Below are 18,608 nucleotides of genomic sequence, written 5' to 3' on the forward strand. Positions count from 1 at the left end.
AGCTTGTTCCAGAGGGTCCTTGCACCCCACAAATCGTGGCTCCATCCCCGTGCAGCTGGGCTAGCCATGCAGCAGGGAGCTGGCTCCTCTCTCCACAACCAGGGGCTGCCTGGGAGAGGGGTAGGATAAGACCATCCCCTCGGCCCCCCAAGTCCCAAGGATGATGGTGTTTCCCCAGCACAGCCTGGGGCACTTTCAGACACTGGTGGTGTCAGACCCACGCCTGGGCTCCAGCAGATTGTGAAACTGCAGCCCTGCGGTTTTCTCCAGCCAGCTGGAAAGTTTGATGCCAGATTCCCGGATGTGAGGAGCCTTCAGGGGAGCACAGCTCAGCAGAGCACAGCACATCCCACCGGCACTAGTCTGCCTCACGGGTGGTGAGGAGCTGAGCTCCATGCTGGCTGTGCCATGCCATAGCCCTCACCCACAGCCCAGCCCGTGTGGTTTGCCTCTCACCAACCCACAGCCAAAAGATGCACTACTTTTTATCCTTCAGCCACACTTGGAGATCCAAAGCATTAAAGTGAGCCCATACAGCTCTTAGACCTCAAGAGCATCCTTGCACAGGATGAGGCTGGCCAGGACCCATCAGGAAGGAGTGGGTGCCATGCATGGCCGGGACATGCTCTCCTTGTCACACTTGGTTTCCTCGCCCAGTCTGTGCCTGCTGCCTGCTGCTGCCTGCTGTTCCCAGAGCCGAGATGGGAGATGGCAGGAAGATATGGTAGAGGTAATGGTCAGATCTGCAGCCCAAGCAGCAGATCTGTCCCCCCCTGCCACCATTGTAGCCTCTTGAGCAAGAAACCTCTTGCAGCTTGTCCTTGCCGGGAACACACCAGTGGATGCCACTGGATCCTGGCACCAGCCATCTCACAAGCACAGCCCCAGTACCCAACAGGGGCTCTGAGACTGCTGCACCTCAACCCCATCACCAGGGAGCGAGTGAGGTACAAAAGGAGCTGGGAACGCTGGTAACAGGACAGGGATGTCTGCACTGGTGGCATGGGCTGGGGGGACTCTGGGTTGACACCTACCTGAGGCCTTGCCCAGGGCAGGACCCTTCCTCCCACAGCCACCCCCTCCACAGAACCCCCCAGTGCCAGCAGTATCGTCCCTGGGCCCAAAGCTGGCAAGGCAGCTCATGGCCCCTTCATCGCCCTTGACCACTGCCTCGCTTGCAGCGCATGCTGTCATGTGGCAGAGCACAACAACAACAAAGACTAATTGGTTAATGTGATTTCAAAACATGATTTGCAATTATAACTCGCCAGAGAGCATTCAATGATCCTGCACATGGGGATAGTGGGTTTTTCTCCTTCACTTGTTCCTGGAACCTCGAAACCAATTAACTTTACAGAAGCCAGAAGCAAAGCGCTGATCAGCAGACCTGCAGGGTGAGTTATCTCTGTGCTCAATCACTTTCCTGCCAAGAGCCACACCAGGAACCAAGGACCTGAGGACAAGCCCTGGGGTAACCCTGCTGCTTCTCCCTGTAGCACTGTGGTATTTGGAGGGTGATCCTGGGACCCTCAACTCCTGCAGACACTGCTGTGATGCCAGTCCAACACAGGCTCCTCCAGCTTCCAGCCACCAAGCACCACGGATGCTTGGAAATGCTTGAGGGCAGGAGGATGCCCTGAGCCCTAAGAGATGGGGACAAATTGTTCCTCTTTGCATAGGACTGTCTCCTCTGTCGCCTCTGGAGGTGCTGGCAGCAGCCTGCTCACCTTTGCCACCCAGGGCTGCTGTGTCCCTGCTGTCCCCACTGGCTGCACCCACAGCCCCACTGGGCCAGGAGGTTTGCTTCCGTGGGCTTGACAAGGGCTTAAATGCCTTTAAGGCAATTAAGCAAGGACATAGCAAGGACTTTAACGCTTTTAAAAGCAACTTAAATGCCTTTCAAGACAAACAAGCCCAAGTGGCCGTGATGGCCCTGAAATCTCCGGTACCCGCTGCCCTGCTCCCAGCCAGATCCTCTGAGTCATGACTGGTTGCCCCACTGTCCCCAGTTGCTGGGCTGTGCTGCTCCCAGATCCCACTGGAAAGCCGAGTGTGGGGCCGGCAGCTTTTTCCGTCAGCAGGCAAAGAGGTGCTGGGTACCAGCTGCCAGAGGGATGCTCTGGCAGCTATCCCTTGAGACAGTGCCAGGGCCCCGGTCTGCTGGGAGACCCGGAGACCTGCCAGCCCACAGGGAATGCTCTCATGTTCACGGGGCCTGAGGCTCTCCGAGCTGCCTTCCATCAGCTCCCAAGTCTCAGGGTGCTCCATCACACAGAGAACTCGGCATCTCACACTACAGCTGCCCAGGCTCTCCAAGGATGGGGAGGAAGCCCAGGCAGCTCCCATAGCCCCTGAGGAGACATGGGCAATGCAGGCAGTGCAGGACAGCAGGGCTGGGCTGCCCTACACCCCAAAACCCACCTGGGCCAAGTTCAGGTCCAGAACCCCAGCTAAACCCCTCTTAGATGCCAGGTCCAGGGCCAAGCCACAAACGGGGCAGGTGGTTAATGTTTAGCAGAGCAGCGAAAGGGCTTCGTCATGGGGCAGCACTGAAGGATACACAGCACCCAGGGAGGGTGGGTCTCCTGTTCAGCGCCAAGCTCCCCAGCAAGCTGTCACAAGCGTGGAGTCGGCTGGGCTGGCAGATGGCTGGGGAGCTGGGGATCGGGAAACAGGGGAGCACGAGGGATGCTTTTTGGCCCAGATGACTGTGGCATCCTTGTTTAAAGATATAACTGGGCGAAAAATGGAGACATGGCCACAGCCGTGTCCCTCCTTTCCCCAGGGGCAGCAGTTGGTCTGGGGCTGACAGAGGAGCAGACACAGCTCATGCAGCCAAGGCAAAGCTGCAGTTGGCTCCGGCTCCCCATGTAAGGCACCAGCAGGGCTGTGCTGGGCCCCCACCCCTCCTGGGGTGACTGGCAGTCCCGGGGCCAGACGGCAGCACAGGGTCCTGCCGGCCACGAGGAAGAGAGGGGATAAAGGCTCTTTCATAGCCAGCCAGGGAAAGGGATTCAGTGGGAGAAGCACAAAAGGACATGCCAGTGCTCAGGACAGAGGCTGCCATGTCCCTAGCACCAGGGACCCCAAGCTGTGGCAGCGGTGGGACTTGGGGGGTGGCCACCTCAACCAGGGGCCAGCTGGGGAGCACTGGGTGCCCCTGGTCCCCACCACCATCACCCAGCCTTGCGCTTGGGTGGGCTGAGCTTGTCACTGTTTCAGGCCGGGCAGTGCTGGCATGGTGGCCCCCTCCATGGTTGGGAAAGCCCTGGTGCGGCTGCCCCTCTCCCTCCCCTCCAAGCTGGGCAACAATTGGCTGTGCTGGGGACACCGGCCTTGATCCGCATCACTGGCCGTCCCCACGGCCAAGCAAACAGAGGAAAACAGCCCCAGCCGGCCCCAGCTGCCACCAGCACACAGCCAGGCATGCGGCAGCCCCCAGCATTCCCATGCCCAGGACCCCCACTGCCACACAGAGCTGACAGCACGGCCCTGCCTGGTGCTGCCGGGGTAATGGTACTGACCCACCTGCCTCACAGCTGGGAAACAGCCCGGGGGCTGCGGGGGCTCCTGCCCCACAGCTGGGAAAGAGCCTGGGGGCTGCGGGGGCTGAGCTGGGAGGAGGGAGCAGGAGTTGGCATAAGCACCCACTGCACTGGCGGAGGGACTGTGCCAAGGCAGCCAATGTGGCAGCAAAAGCGGTAGGCAATCCCTCCTTGCCCAGTCCAGGGGTCAGCTTGCCCAGTTCAAAGCTGTTTGCTGTGGGGCTGAGCCAGTTCCTGGAGGCTGTGGGCCAGCTGGGGCCAGCCCGTGGTGGCAGGCAGCCAGTGTGTGCCAGAGGCATGTGGTGCCCCAGTACTGCCCAGCCACCACAGAGCCTGATTCCCTGAAACCCTTCCCCAGTGGCAAAGATGGCACTTCATGGAAATCCACCGCTGGCCCCCTTCACGGAGCTCCCCTGCCAGAGGGGCACCCCAGTCCCGCTGGAGGCCAGCTCTAGTCCCATCCCACACCACCCAGAGCCCACCACCACCTGCTCCACAGCACTTCTGGGACCCCCACCCTGCCTTTGGAACCTTAAAGCTCATCTAGTTCCAACCCCCTGTCACAGGCAGGGGCACCTTCCACTACACCAGGCTGCCCAAAGCCCCGTCCAACCTGGCCTTGAACACCCTAGCCTTGTTGGCTGTCACCATCACCAGGTTCGGCTGGCTGCAGGAAGCATGGAGAAGACAGCCAGGATGGGCATGAGGGATGCCACCACCAACAGTGGTGCTCATGGTGGCACCCATCCAGCTGCTCTCCCATCGCTGCAGCTCCGGCTTGTCTTCGGGGAGCACAAAGCGTGGTGCCAGGGCACAGGCGGCAGCTCCAGCTCTGCCGAGAGCGCTGCCTGCTGCCCGTGCTGCCGCCGGCAAGGTGACCGTCCCCCTGCCACTGGCCAGCGTCTGCCGGCTCCCGCCGCTGAAGGGACGGGCACGGCGGTGCTGACCCCGCGCTCCGCACACGCAGGGACACCACTGTCCGATGACCAGGCGGTCACGGAGGGCCCGGTGTCAGCCCTGCCCCGCCACCCGCTCACGGCTGAAGAGGGGCAGGAACCCCAACACCGGCCCGCCCGCCCCATCCCCACAGCACCACGCGCTGCCCCACGTCAGACCCGGGCTCAGCTCCCGCCCGCCCCGATCCGCCCCGGCCCGCCCCGGCCCGGCTCAGCACCGCCCCGGCCCGGCCGCGCGGACCCCGACCGCCCTCTGACGGCAACCGGCGGCACGGCCTGGCCTCGGCCTGCACCCTGCTACACCTGCCTGCATCCTGCTGCACGCATCTGCATGCATCTACACCCTGCCTGCACCCTGCTGCACTCTGCTGTACCCTGCCTGCACCCTGCCTGCACCCTGCCACACCCTGCTGCACGCATTTGCACCCTGCCTGCGCCCTGCTGCACGCATCTGCTGCACTCTGCTGCACCCTGCCACACCCTGCCTGCACCTGTCCCCACTATGCTCCCAGGAACCCACTGCCCCATCACACTTGTGTGATCACAGTCACGTTTTCCCCCCCCGGGCCAGTGTCTACTCAGAAGCTTCCTCTCCTCACTCATACCTGAGCACGCAGCCTGCCCTGCCACAGAGCAGCCCTGGACCCTCTTGGCTTTTCCCATTAGAAGAGGTGGCCGTGCTGCCCACCAGCACCTCCCCAGTGGGGTCACCCACACCACAGGGCCACTGACCACCCAAAAACATCACTAGGTGCCATGTGGCATGGCATGGTGAGCCTGGCATCCATACCCCAACAGCTGCGGGACACCACGGCCTGCAGCCACATGGGCTCTGTGGTGGCACAGACATTCCAGGCTCTGGATACCCCCCAGCCCCACATGGGGCACAGCTCCCATGGAAGGGGGCAGTGTCTCAGCACAGTCACCCAGAGACCTGCTCCCACCCTGCCTGTGGGAGGAGCAGCTCAGCTGGCGTGGGCTTCCTGGAATCAGCCAGGTTTGCCTGTCCCCATGGCTGGAGGCTCCACAGCCTCTGGGGCAGCTGTGCCAGTGCCTGGCCACCATCGCAGCAGAAAACCATTTTTGCCTTCAGATAGAAATTCCTGTTTGTTTTTATTATTAAACCGGTGCCCACTGGCTCCTGCGCCAGTGGGCACTGCAGAGCAGAGCCCCTTCCCTCGCCCTCGCTCCCTGACAGCAGGCAGCTCAGCTGTGGTGAACCTTCCAGAGGCTGGGGCAGGCGTGGGCACACCTCAGCATTCCCGCTCCAGGACAGACTTGTTCCCAGCCCAGCCCAGCATGCTGCCTGCTCCGCTGCTTCCAGCAAGTGCTGAAATCACCCCAGCGTGCCTGGCCACGAGACTTTTATTCTCCTTCCTGCTGGAATAGAGCCTCCACATCCCTGGCTCCCGGCATGCAGGTAGGCAAGAGGAGCCATGCAGCTCAAACTGCCCAGGCCTGGCTGAGAGCTCGTTACACATTTACCCTGCGTTAATGAGGCAGCACAGACTGCTTGCTCCTGGCCTTCAGACCACAGGGATGCTTCTCAGGCAGCCACCCAGCCCCACAGCCCCCGTGGGCAGGGCTCTGGGGGTCCCACAGGGTGAGTCCCCCAAGTATACTTCCCCTTCTTCCTCCTCCAGCCCCACTGGGCCGGGCTATGCAGGAGCACATGAGGTGGGGGCATGGCAACGAGTGCCTTCACCCTGGCAGCCCTCCAGGCAGGAACAGGACCAAGCACAAAGGGGCAGATCCTTGGGGACATGGCAATGCTCTGTGGCTGCGATTGGAGTCCTAGGGCTGGCCTGCACCTCTTCTGCCTTCCCAGGAGGAGGAATGGCAGCACCCCAGGGGGTCCCAAGGTCCACAGGGGCTGTCCCAGCTCAGCCAGCCAGGTCACTGGGTGCACTGGGAGGACACGGGACACAGTTGCCTTTTGTTGGTGCTGGCCCCGGGAGCGGGGACCCGGGCTTGGTGTCCCCTCCCTCCGCCCCCGCCACTGGCGCCCGGCACCGTGGATTTGGGGTTTAAGGAGCAGGCAGCAGCCCTGGCTCACTCGCCGGGAGAGGAGGCAGGCGAGCAGCAGAGCCCGCATACCGCAGCAGGTGAGAGATGGCAGCTGTGTGGCACAGCTGTGCAGTGGGGGGGAACTACAGGTTTGGGGGGCCAGGGTGGGGAGCTCAGTGTGTGCTGGGTGCCAGTGGGGTCAGACATGGTCCTGAGCGGGAAATGGAGGCTTTGCATGTGCCACCTCCTTGTTCCTGTTGCCCCACAGCTGCATGGGGACCCCAAACCCTATCCCAGTCGGAGTGAACACTGCCATGTTGGGGTGTTTCCCAAGCCATGCCCCTTCCCCAGGTGATGGTTTACGGGAAAGGGGGGTCCTTCACTGTGCTCGCCAGTGCGCCCCAGGCAGGTCTTGCCCTGGCTGGCACCCGAGTGAGCTCCAAGCCTTTCGGGGAAGCGGGGAGCCCGACACTGGGCTCAGGGCTGGGCAGGAGCGGGAGCTGGGCCAGCAGACAAGGCCCTATTGTGCCGCGCCGGGGCCACCGGCTCAGCCATCAATAGCCGCATTATCCTTGGTGTCGGCCCCCGCAGCCTTCCCAGCCACCGCGGCTCTGCGGGAGCCCCGTGGGAGCCCATCTGAAGTGGCTGTTGTGTTGGGGTCCAGGGCGAGAGGAGGGGGGTGGGCAGGGCAAGGTGCTGGGACCCCTCTACCACCCCTGGCTGAGTGTTGTTGGGTGCTGTGGTACTGGGACGCTGCACTCACTGGTGACACTGGCTTTGGGGGTGAGATGCCCTGGATGGGGAGCAGGCAGGCTCAGGGGACACCCAGGCATCCCTGTCCCTGCTCCCCCACCCAAGGTGGCCATGGCTCAGGCACGCTGCTGCACGCTGCCCAAGGCAGGGATGAGCAAGCAGGCAGTGAGGGGCTGACACCAGCCCCGGGTGTGGATGCGGCTGGGCCAGCAGGAGCAGATGAACCATCCCACATGCTTCCCAGAGAGACACACCCTGGCTAAAATTATGGACCCCGTGGCAGGGATACCAGCCTATTTTTAAAGCCCAGAGGAGCGGGATGCCACTCGTCGGTGTGGCACAGGGCAGGGCCGGGGGGTCTGGGGCAGGGCAGCAGGCAGGGGGGCTTAGCCAGCATCTCTCCTGCCAGGAAAGGAAGAGGGCTGGGCTGGTAGCAGAGACCCTGTGTGCCATGTCCCACACACTGTAGTTCTGCCAAGGCTTCTGCTCCATTGGGATGGTTTTGAGGAGCTTCAAGCTCAGCGGTTGTCAGTGCAGGGGACACAGCCCCTCTGCCTGCCCTCAAGCTTGGCTGCGGGTGGCCACAAAGCCAAGAATGGATGATCACCCTGGGGCAGCAGAATAGGATCCTAGAAGCCCAGGATCCCTCCCTTTCCCAAAAAACTATTGTACTGCACCAGCAGGATGGATGTCTCCTTTTTCATCACCTCCCCAAAGGTCCACCATATACCCTACAGCTCGGTCCCACAGCAGGGACACCCAAAGCTGGCAACCCAGACATGCTCAGGCACTGTCACGCATCCAGCACCCCACATCCCCTGGGCAGCCCGGCTCAGCCTGATGTGGCATGGGGACAATTAAAAAGGGATTAGCTGGGCTACACCGGCATGGCGCTGCTGGGAGCTGGTACCTAATCCCGGCAGGAATGTGCCGGGGCCATATGGATCTCTGCTGTGGGGATCTCACACCAGCATGATATGATGTGGGGGTGTATCCGTAAATGGGGTGTGAGCCCTGAGCTGGTGTCCCCCTGGGACATAACCACCATGCCACACTACAAGGGATTGTTTGCTTCCTGACAATCAAACCCTCACACCGACACACTTGGGATCTCAGGGGCTCCATCTCCTGCACCAGGGACCTGGCACCCACCTGAATCCTGATGCCAACCTGTGGCCTAACACCATGTGCCATGGTGCAGACGCTTCCCTGCCTTGGTGCACAGCTGAGCCAGGCGAGCCAGTGGGGAGACACCAGCATGCACAGCAGGGCTTGCCTCGCCCCTCCTGGAAAAGCCAGAGGCTGTGGTGGGGAGCAGGGCTTGGGATGGGGAGTCAGCCTAGCCAGGGGTGGAGGAGCCACGCAGGCAGCTGGCAAGGGGGCCCATGCTGGGGGGACTCCCAAAGGAGTCCTGAAGCCATGTCTTTGGTGCCATTGCAAACCACAAAAGGCTCTTGGGGGTGGCCAGGCCCAGGGCGTTCCAGGTCAAGGAGGGTGTCCCCATGAGTGCAGGCTGGGATGAGGATCCCTCTCCTCCCTCTGCTCTCTCCTCTCCTCCCAGCAAGCCATCAGTGTGACCAGGAGGGTTGGCAAAAGGCCATATCGCTGCACAAGCACATCTCTTGGCTGGGGAGCAGGGCTGTGCCAAGCCCACGTGGCACAGGGACTCCAATGGCACTAGCTGGCATGACACAGCTCACCTAGTCACCCCTGGATTCTGACTGGGCCTGGTCACAACGGCATGACCAGGGCAGAGGATGCTCTGGAAGGGAGATGGGAAGCAACTCTGCAGCCCCCTCCCTCTGGGTTACCCTGCACGACCCCATGGCATCACCAGGGCTCTCCCAGTGAGGTACTGCTCCCATTTGGGGTGCAGGATTTGTTCCCATCCCACTTGCCAGCGGATACCCATCCCAGCCTGCCCCCCTGTGTGCAGGCTTTCCAGCAGCTGCTGGTCCTGATCACCCATCCAATGGCATGGATACATCCCATGCATGGCCAGCACAGGAGATTCAGGAGCCGTTGGCCGCTGCCTGCTGCCATGCAGAGGTGGAGAGGAGCTGTTTCCTACCGCAAACAACGCTGGAGGCTCGGGCGCTGCCGGCAGAGCTACTGATGCTCACTGAAGCCGGAACCGCCGGGGGAGGTTTGGCCAAGGCAGCGATCCCCGGGTGCGGATCTGCCGGCGGCAGGGACGGGATCAAAGAGCGAAGGCGCCAGCACCTGCTCGCGCCGCTGCCGGGACACCCCCAGGATGGCGAGAAGCCAGGCCACGGCACCCAGCCATGCTGCCCTCCGCGGGGCTGGAGCCAGCACGGGATGAGGGCGGGATGCTGGTGCTGATGCCCGTTCCAGCTGGGGACTGTCACTGTGCCAGAGCCAGGAGGCTTCAGTGCTTGCGAGGAACACCCGGAGGGGCAGGAAGGGGTGGCCAGCGTGCGACGTGGCGCGTCCTTCCCGCGCCGTTTTTTCCAGGATGGAAGCCCGGCCCTTCTGACGCCTGATGGCTTCTTCAGGAGGAGCCGCTGCCAGCAAGGTCCCCGCAAGGCTCCACGGCTGGGGTGACAGTGATGTCATCCAGCCACCTCGCCACGCATGCCAGGAGTGGTGGTGGGTGGAGGGAAACTGGGGCACGGTGCTGGCACAGCACTGGAAGGTGGCCATTGTGCAGGGTTGGGCATCCTAGCAGGCTGGGATGATGGGGACAGGGACACTGTGCCCAACCCTGTGGGGGCCACCCAGCCCAAAGTCCTACTGCGGTGCCTGGGCAAAGTCTTAAGGCAGAGTAATCCCTGCCATCCTTGTGCCAGTGGCTCTCCTGCCATCCAAACCCTGTCACTTGCTGTTCCCCTCCACCTTGCACCCTGGATTCTGGATTGGTGCTTGGCACCGTGGCAGAACCGGGAGGGGAACAAGCAGTGGTGCTGGGGCAGAGCCTGCTGCCAGCACGCCGGTGTAACCAGGCCAGCGGCGGGAGGGTTACCGGTCATAAGACAGAAGGGCATTGCCCTGCCTGGCACGGCTCCTCCTGCCTTCTGCTGGCCTGCCTGTGCCTGCCTGCGCCTGCCTGCACCCGCTGCCTGCTGAACCTGCTGCCTGCCTGCACCCGCTGCCTGCTGCTACCTGCTGCTGCCTACATCCTCAGCCTCCCCACTCACCCTGCACCTGTCTGCACCCGCTGCTGCCTGCACTGCCTGTCTGCCTGCACTCCCTGCCTCCCCACTCATGCCAGACCTGCCTTCCCTGACTACTGCACCCGCAGGTAGGGACAGCCAGGGACAAGGCGGGGACAAAGTAAGGGGTGGCCCCAGGACAGCCCGTGTTCCCCCCATCCCAAGCCCTGCCTGCCAAGGCGCGCGTGGCCCCGCTGCCGGCACCACTCGGCACTTGCTATTCTTGGCAGCAGCGGCTGGAAAATGGGAGGCAGCGGAGGAATTTTGTTTGCTCCGGGCTGGGCCCGGGCCAGACATCTGGGCTACAGCTGAGCGGGATGCAGGACCGGCCCCCCGCCGGCCCCGACACGGCCCCCGGTGCCCCCCAGCACGGCCTCAGCGCATCCCGGCACCCCACACTGGGGCGGGCAGCACCCAGCCGGCAGCTGCCTGTCCTAGTGACAAGGTGGCCGAGCCCCCCGTATGCCGAGCCCTTCGTGTGCTGAGCGCGACGTGCCCTGGGGACAGTGCCTGTCACTGCGGGTGTCACCGTGGGCCATGTGGACTATGTGTGTGCACGTGCGTGTCCCTCAGTGACTGTGTGTGCTTGTGAGCGGGTGTATTTGCACGTGTGTGTGCACGTCCAAGTGTGTGCTTGTTCGCACACGTCTGTTTGCACGTGCGCGGTGTTTGCACACGTGTGTGTGCGCGCGTGCCCGGGTGTCTGTGCGTGTGCCCTCACGTGCGTGTTCGCGTGTGTGTGTCCCCCCGCCCCGGGCCGCGCCCCCGCCTCCCCGCCCCGCCCCGCAGGGGCCGCCCCGCTCCCTCCCGGCGGACGCGGAGGGCGGGGCCGGGCCGGGCCAAGCCGAGCCGGGACACAGGTGGGTGCCAGGGAACCGGACAAGGGGTGTCCCGGGCCGGGTCTCTGCGCTGCTATCGAGGGGTTTTGCCCGGGGTGGCACCGGGGGGCTGGAGGCGGGGTCCGTGTCCCGGACGGTCACCGGGAGGCTAGCGGCTGGGGCTGCCCGGCGATCTCGGGGGGGGTGGGGCCCTGCCGGAGCTGGCACCGGGGGGCCGGGGACTGCGTCCGTGCCGGGACTGGCACCGGGGGACCTGAAGACGTTGGCACCGGGGATCTCGGGGCTGGATCTACCAGTGCTGGCACCGGGGAATCTCTGGTGCTGCCGCTGCTGCCGCCCCCCACCCCCAACCTGCCCCCCGTGACAGCATCGGGCCGGGACAGCCGGCGGGAGGGTCCGTGCCCAAGGCTCTGCCCGGGCTCCTCGGCGGCGCTGGCAGGTGCCGGGCGGGCGGGAGGACCCCGGTGCCCCCGGGGCATCGCTGGAAGCAGCCGAAGGGACTGGCAGAGCCCGGCGGGTCCGCGCCTTGTCCCGGCACCTCTGGAAATGCCATTAGCGTCTGCCGCCCTCTCGCCAGGCCACCGAGCAGCTCAGCCCTGCAGCACTGCTCCCGGCCGAGGCCCTGCCCGCTGCCTCTTGCCCGCCCGGGACTCGCTCCCCACTCGGCCGGCCCGGGAGCGGCGGCCCCTGCCCGCAGGAGCCCAGGGCAAGTCCCGGCCGGCTGCGCCGGGCAGCGGGCAGACGTGCCCAGATCTGTGCTGGGCAGTGCTATGCACGTGTGTCCCTCTGCTCGTGCACCCGCCTCGGCCTACCACACACCTCAGGACCTGGGGTAGTTGCACTGAGCCCTGGTGCAGCAGTGGGGCTTTGGTTGGCAGCGGTGTCCCAGCTGTGGCATGGGTGAAACCCGTCGGCTGTGCCCGGGGCTGGTGGCCGGCATGGCCGGGCTTGTGCTTCGCACGTGGTGTGGGGAAGTGCTGGTTGGCACGTCCTGGCTGCCTGGGGGTACTGCGGTGTGGCCGGCAGGCAAGGTGGGGAGCTGTGTGTTGGCACAGTGCTCGAGATAACCATCACCTGTTGCTCCCCAGGGGAGAGGGTGCCAGAGCTGGAGGAGCTCTTCCCTGCCCTGTGATGGGTGCCCATAAGGGTGATGGCATGGCAGCACGGGCCCCTCTGGGGACTGAAGACACCTGCTTGACTAGAGACCCCCCATACCCAGCTCCTGTTTACAGGGTGGTAGAAGGAGAGCCAGGGGCTGAATGGCAGGGGCTGTAGCCTGGGGGAAACTGAGGCACAGGACCCCATGACTCCCATGATGGCCAGGTTGCCCAGTGCTCAGGAGCCTGCTGTCTGCCCAGGGTGCCGAGCTGGCTGGTACCACCCTGGTGCTTGCCCTTGTCCTTGTCCCTGTCCTCACAGGACAGCTCTGTGCTTCCAGGCAGGAATGGGCAGGTGTGGGGATGGCTGGTTGCTGCTTGGCCAAGCTGCCTCTGTTTCCCCATGGGCAGGAGTGGGAGAGCTGCTCCCAGAGACCGTGGTTCAGGGTTGGATTAGTGGGGGTTAAAAGCAGGGAGGGATGCAGCTGGCCTTTGTCCCCCCCTCCAGTCACCAGGTCAAGCCCAGTGGTGGGTCCCCTCATGCAGTGCCGGGGCTGCCCTGTGCAGATGCTCAGGGCTCTCCGGATTCCACTAGCAGTGCTGGGTAGGGATCATGGTCTGGGGGTTGTAGGGAGGACGCTGTAACCCGAGCTGAGGTCTCGCTTCTCTGCCCCAGCCACCGCCGTGGGGCCACCAGCCAGGCTCCAGCCATGATCCGCATGCTGCTCCTGCTGCTGCTCCTGCTGCACAGCACTGCTGCCGGCCGCCCCCCACCCGCTGCCACCCCCCGCCTCAAGCTGGCCTTCCCCGGTGAGCATGGGACATGGGCAGGGGGGATGTGGGTGCTCATGTTCATGTCAGCATCATCCTAGGGAATGGGAGCAGCATGTTGGGGGCCAGCATGGCGGGGGGTATGCAAAACCCCAGCACTGCTGCAGCACTGGCACTGGTGCTGCCCTCCCCGCGGGCTGCCAGGCATTGGCAGAGGCTGCCAGGTTCCTACCTGCTGCCAACCCCACCAGGACCACCTGCCTGCCCTCAGGGCTGTGCATGTACTTGGGCTTTCACTCTGCCTCTGGCATGTGCCAGCTCAGGCACCTGTCCCTGTGCGGTGCACCATGGTGGCACTCTCAAGCCACACTGTGCCATGCCTGGTGGGGACACCGTGCTGGCCGGTGGGCTGGTGCCATGTCCCCACTGGCCACTCCATGGGCTCTAGCACGGCGCAGGGGGCTTTGTCCAGCAGTGGGTCTCAGCGAGCACTCTCCTCCCACCGGACAAAGGGCTGTTTGTTCCTGCCGCGGTGGGATTAGCTCTGTGGGGCAGGGAATGGCTCTTTCTGCCCCACTAACTGCCACCGGGGTGGGCTATGCCGGCGTGGGCTATGCAGGGATGGGTGCAGGGGGCACGGAATGGGTTCTGGGGGGAGCACAGGATTGGTGCTGGGACATGGAATGGGTTCAGGGGCGCCATGGGATGGCTGCTGGGTGGTGTGGGGATGGGTGCTGGGCCACGACGGGGTTGTGAACCTGGTCAAGCCAGTGGGACAGGTTTGGGGGAGGAGGTGGCACAGCAGGGGAGAGCCATGGCCAGCCCCAGGTGCCCCTGGATGTGTGTCTGGGGCAGGGGAGTGTGCCGGGTAGCAGCCAGTGCTGTGGTGGGGCTGAGCACTGTCGGTGGATCCTGGCAGAGCTGCGGGCTCGCCATGGGCTGCACCTCTTTGTGCTGGAGCGATCGTGCTGCTACGAGGCCCTGCTGCTGGATGAGGAGCGTGGCCGCCTCTTCGTTGGCGCCCAGAACCATCTCCTCTCCCTGGCCCTGGATGACATCAGCCAGCGGGAGAGGAAGGTAATGGGGATGGGGGGACACACGGACACGTCAGTGAAGCAGCCCCGAGTGCACGAGGCTGTGAGTGTCCCCCTCTCCCCCTGCAGATCTACTGGCCAGCACCCGTGGAGTGGAGGGAGGAGTGCAACTGGGCCGGCAAGGACATCACCGTGAGTGCCAGTGGGTGCTGAGGGGTACCACGGGGTGCTGCGGGGCCACCCCAGTGCCACCATCCCATGCCCTCCACCCCCCAGGCCGAGTGCATGAACTTCATGAAGATTCTCCACCCCTACAATCGGACCCACCTGTACGCCTGTGGCACTGGTGCCTTCCACCCCGTCTGTGCCTTCGTGGAGGCTGGCCAGAATGCGGAGGTGAGCCCCCCCACAGCACAGCCATGGCCCCCAGCTCCTGCTGCCCGCCTGCCTCCCATCCTTACCCCTCTCCAGGAGCCCGTCTTCAAGCTGGACCCCCAGCACATTGAGGACGGCAAAGGGAAGAGCCCCTACGACCCCCAGCACGCAGCCGCCTCCGTCCTCGTGGGTAAGGCAGAACCAAGCCGGTGCCGGGGAGCAGTGCGGCGGCAGCAGGGTGCCGGCGGGTCCCCCGTAACACTTCCCTTGGTGCCTGCCAGGCGAGGAGCTGTACTCCGGGGTGGCCACCGATCTGATGGGCCGTGACTTTACCATCTTCCGCAGCCTGGGCCAGCGTCCCTCCATCCGCACAGAGCAGCATGACTCCCGCTGGCTCAATGGTCAGTGCTGGGCAGGGGGAGGGTGGCGGAGCTGCAGCACCCCAGTGTGGCATCACTGCTCCCTGGAGGCATTGGGCCATGAGTCCTCCAGGCTTGGCCTCTGCTGCATGCGGAGGGTGATCTGGGGGGTCCCCATACCACCTGCAGACCCCGGTGCTTGATGGAGTCCCACCCTCACCCTGCCTCTGCCCTGCAGCTGGGCGCAGCGGGGTCTGTACCCTCCTGGGACCCCAGCAGGCACCTCAGGGTCCCAGGGGAGCAGAGCTAGCAGGGGCACTGGAGGCAGCACCCCTCTGCCCCCAGAGCCCAAGTTTGTGGCCGTTTTTTGGGTGCCGGAGAGCGAGGACCCTGACGACGACAAGATCTACTTCTTCTTCCGCGAGACGGCAGTGGAGCGGCAGCAGGGGCTGGGCAAGACCAGCTTTGCCCGCATCGGCCAGATCTGCCGGGTGGGAGCAGCCCCAGGCGGAGGGCTGGGGGGCCGGGGGTGGCACCCACCGCTGCTGACACTGGTGTCCTGCTCCTGACAGAATGACGTAGGTGGGCAGCGCAGCCTGGTAAACAAGTGGACAACCTTCCTGAAGGCTCGGCTCGTGTGCGCTGTGCCAGGACCTGATGGGGCAGACACCCACTTCGATGAGCTCCGTGAGTATGAGAGGGGGATGTGGCCTCCCGGGTGGCCATGGGCACCCCTAGCACATTGGGGTGGCACTGGTATCCTCCCTTCCTTCAGGGGACGTTTTCCTGCTGCAGACAAGGGACAAGCGCAACCCCCTGGTCTACACTGTCTTCTCCACCTCCAGGTTGAGCTCCCTCCCCACCACCCTGCCCAGTGCCCAGTGGTGTCCCCCTCACCCCTCACATTGTCCCCTCTCTCTCCCACCAGCTCTATTTTCCAGGGCTCAGCCATCTGTGTCTACACCATGGCCGACATCCGCCGGGCTTTCCTGGGCCCTTTCGCACACAAGGAGGGTCCCAACTACCAGTGGGTATCGTACCAGGGCCGTGTGCCGTACCCCCGCCCAGGCATGGTATGTGGTGCAGGGGTGTCCTGGTGGTGCTGCTGGTGGGATGCAAGATGGGGTGGTGGGGAGTGAGACCTGGCTTAGTCAGGGCTGCCTCCCCACAGTGCCCCAGCAAAACCTTTGGCACCTTCGGCTCCACCAAAGACTTCCCAGATGAGGTGATTCAGTTTGCCCGGCACCACCCACTGATGTACAACCCGGTGCTGCCACATGGCCAGCGCCCCCTCTTCCTGCAAGCCGCCATGCCCTACACCTTCACCCGCATCGCCGTGGACCGCGTCACTGCTGCTGATGGCCATTACGACGTCCTCTTCATTGGCACAGGCACGTGGTGACCTGAGGGCTGGGACAGGGGGCTCAGCTGGGGGATGCCAGGGCTGGGGTCTCACTTCTCCCTGCCTGTAGATGTGGGCACTGTGCTGAAGGTGGTGTCTGTGCCCAAGGAGAGCTGGAACCACATGGAGCCGCTGCTGCTGGAGGAGCTGCAGGTCTTCCAGGTGAGGAAGGGGCTGCATGCCCCACCAGTCAGACCCACCCAGCACCCCTTTATGCTGCCCATGCTCTGGGTTGTGCTGAGGCACTCCAGCTTCTGGGATGTGGGAGCTGGCAGCACACTCTGACTCCTGCCCGCACTCTGTCCACAGGACGCCTCCCCCATCACCAGCCTGCAGATCTCCTCCAAGCGGGTAAGGGGGGACCCTGGACAGGTCCTCATGTCCCACCATGGCTCTGCCTGGCCCTGTGCTGTGATGCAGGGGTGTTCAGCTCTGCTTCTGCCTCCCCCAGCAACAGCTCTACGCTGGCTCAGCCACAGCACTGGCGCAGCTGCCCCTGCACCGCTGCAGCGCCTACGGCAAAGCCTGTGCCGAGTGCTGCCTGGCCCGGGACCCGTACTGTGCCTGGGATGGCACTGCCTGTACCCGCTATGTGCCCAACACCAAGAGGTATGTGATGCGCTGCCATATGGCGCTGGTGTGGCCAACCTGCCCCGAGGCCACAGTGAACAGTGCAGGTCGTGCTGCCACATCCTCTGCTCCTCCACCACCTTCCCCAGGCGTTTCCGCCGGCAGGACGTCCGCAATGGTGACCCCAACGTGCTCTGCTCTGAAGGTGAGTTGGGACCTGGATAGGTTTAGGAGTCAGCCCTGCTGGGGCGGTGGGCTGACGGCCAGGCTGTGTCCTCCCAGACCCCCGGCGGGGCAGTGTGCCCCAGAAGCAGCTCTATGGGGTGGAGGGCAGCACGGCCTTCCTGGAGTGCATCCCCAAATCCTTGCAAGCTCACGTGTTCTGGACATACCAGCGCACCCAGGATGATCCCCAGCGAGAGGTAGGCTCTCCCCAGCTGGGTTCCACCGGTGGGACCATGCCGTGCCGAGCTGACCACCCATTCCCGTGGTGCTGCAGGTGCAGATGGATGAGCGGGTGGTGCAGACGGAGCGGGGTGTCCTGCTGCGCAGCGTGCAGCGTGCTGACACCGGCCTCTACCTGTGCCATGCCACTGAGCATGGCTTCACACAGCTGCTGCTGCAGCTCTCCCTGGAGGTGATCGGCGCCCGGCAGGCAGTGGGCACGGCGCCTGATGGAGACCTCCAGCTCGCCGCCGGGGCCTCCAGCCGCAAGGTTTGGTACCAGGACTTCCTCCAGCTGGTGGAGCGCCCGCCGTTGGGGGCTGCTGATCGGGTGTGCCAGCGGCTCTGGACCCGGGGCAGACCATTGCCACCCCCCCGCGCCCAGGCCGGACCCCCCGGCCACGGGCAAGATAAGGAGCCGCACAGAGCCCGCCGCCGGCGCACCCACGAGGGGCCGCGGGCCGAGCGAGGCCCCCGCAGCGCATCTCCCTGGTGACCCCGGGGCCGGCCCCGGGTGCCGGGCTCTGCCTAGGAGCGGGGCCGCAGGCAGGGGCAAAGCTCCTGCCAGTCTTGGCCGCCCGCCGGCAGCACCGGGGCGGGGCACAGGCAGCAGCGGGAGGCTGCGGCGCCGGGGCCAGGAGGGCAGCCGTGCTGACCAGCCCCATGAGGGGGCTGCTGGCCACCCTTGCCACCGGCTCCAGCACGAGTGGGGGCACCCAGCCGGCTGCCAGCACCGCAGAGTCACCCAAATATTTATTAACGACTGTTACGGATGAATGTAAACGTGCCCTAGTGAGGGGTGGCAAGGCCAGGCTGTGCCTCACCCCCAGCATGGCACCGCGGGGGGACAGGGCAGCAGGGCCACCCTCGAGTCCTGGGGGGCTGCAGTGGGCAGCGGGATCCTGGAGAGACGGGGTGGGCAGCAGCAGGACAAGGGGACTGCAGGAGGAGGGTGCCCGGAGGGGAAGTATGGGGGGGCACAGAGGTGGCACCCAGCGCCCCGGGTGCAAAGCAGCGGCGTGAGGGGGCTTGTACTAATTGAGCACAATAAAGCAGAGGATTCAGCTCAGGGTCTGATGTTTGCCCCAGGGAGCACTCAGGGCTGGGGGCAGCCCGGTGTCCTAGGGACCCCCACGGGCAGCCTGAGCCAAGAGGCTCAGGGGGAGCCAAGCGTTGCAGGGTCATAGGTAGACGGAGCCCCAACCAGGCATCCGCCCCGCCCCGCCCCCCACCCCCCCGCACTTTCGTTTCTGGAAGAGGAAAACCGAAACTCCCCAGTGCCA

General features: G+C 64.5%; 1 protein-coding gene across 5 annotated transcripts; it reads left to right on the forward strand.

Annotated features, from left to right (window-relative positions):
- The first annotated feature begins 6,026 nt into the window (after window positions 1-6,026).
- Window positions 6,027-18,390, forward strand: SEMA3B (semaphorin 3B). 5 transcript variants are annotated; one of them, XM_030500507.1, is made up of 18 exons: window positions 11,228-11,294; window positions 13,047-13,180; window positions 14,061-14,218; window positions 14,305-14,367; window positions 14,452-14,571; window positions 14,647-14,740; window positions 14,832-14,951; window positions 15,255-15,400; window positions 15,482-15,596; window positions 15,685-15,754; window positions 15,838-15,982; window positions 16,081-16,300; window positions 16,382-16,473; window positions 16,621-16,662; window positions 16,763-16,920; window positions 17,031-17,086; window positions 17,164-17,303; window positions 17,381-18,390. In XM_030500507.1, exons 2-18 carry the CDS (start codon window positions 13,081-13,083, stop codon window positions 17,819-17,821), a joined length of 2,280 nt encoding a protein of 759 aa, XP_030356367.1. In that variant the 5' UTR covers window positions 11,228-11,294; window positions 13,047-13,080; the 3' UTR covers window positions 17,822-18,390. The 5 variants fall into 5 exon arrangements, with proteins under 5 accessions (XP_030356366.1, XP_030356365.1, XP_030356367.1 ...); XM_030500506.1 differs by lacking the exon at window positions 11,228-11,294 and adding an exon at window positions 6,027-6,104 and having other exon boundaries at window positions 14,452-14,740; XM_030500505.1 differs by lacking the exon at window positions 11,228-11,294 and adding an exon at window positions 6,235-6,606 and having other exon boundaries at window positions 14,452-14,740.
- Window positions 18,391-18,608: the final 218 nt, after the last annotated feature.

This window comes from Strigops habroptila, chromosome 11 (genome assembly GCF_004027225.2).
Source record: "Strigops habroptila isolate Jane chromosome 11, bStrHab1.2.pri, whole genome shotgun sequence".
NCBI classification, from domain to species: domain Eukaryota; kingdom Metazoa; phylum Chordata; class Aves; order Psittaciformes; family Psittacidae; genus Strigops; species Strigops habroptila.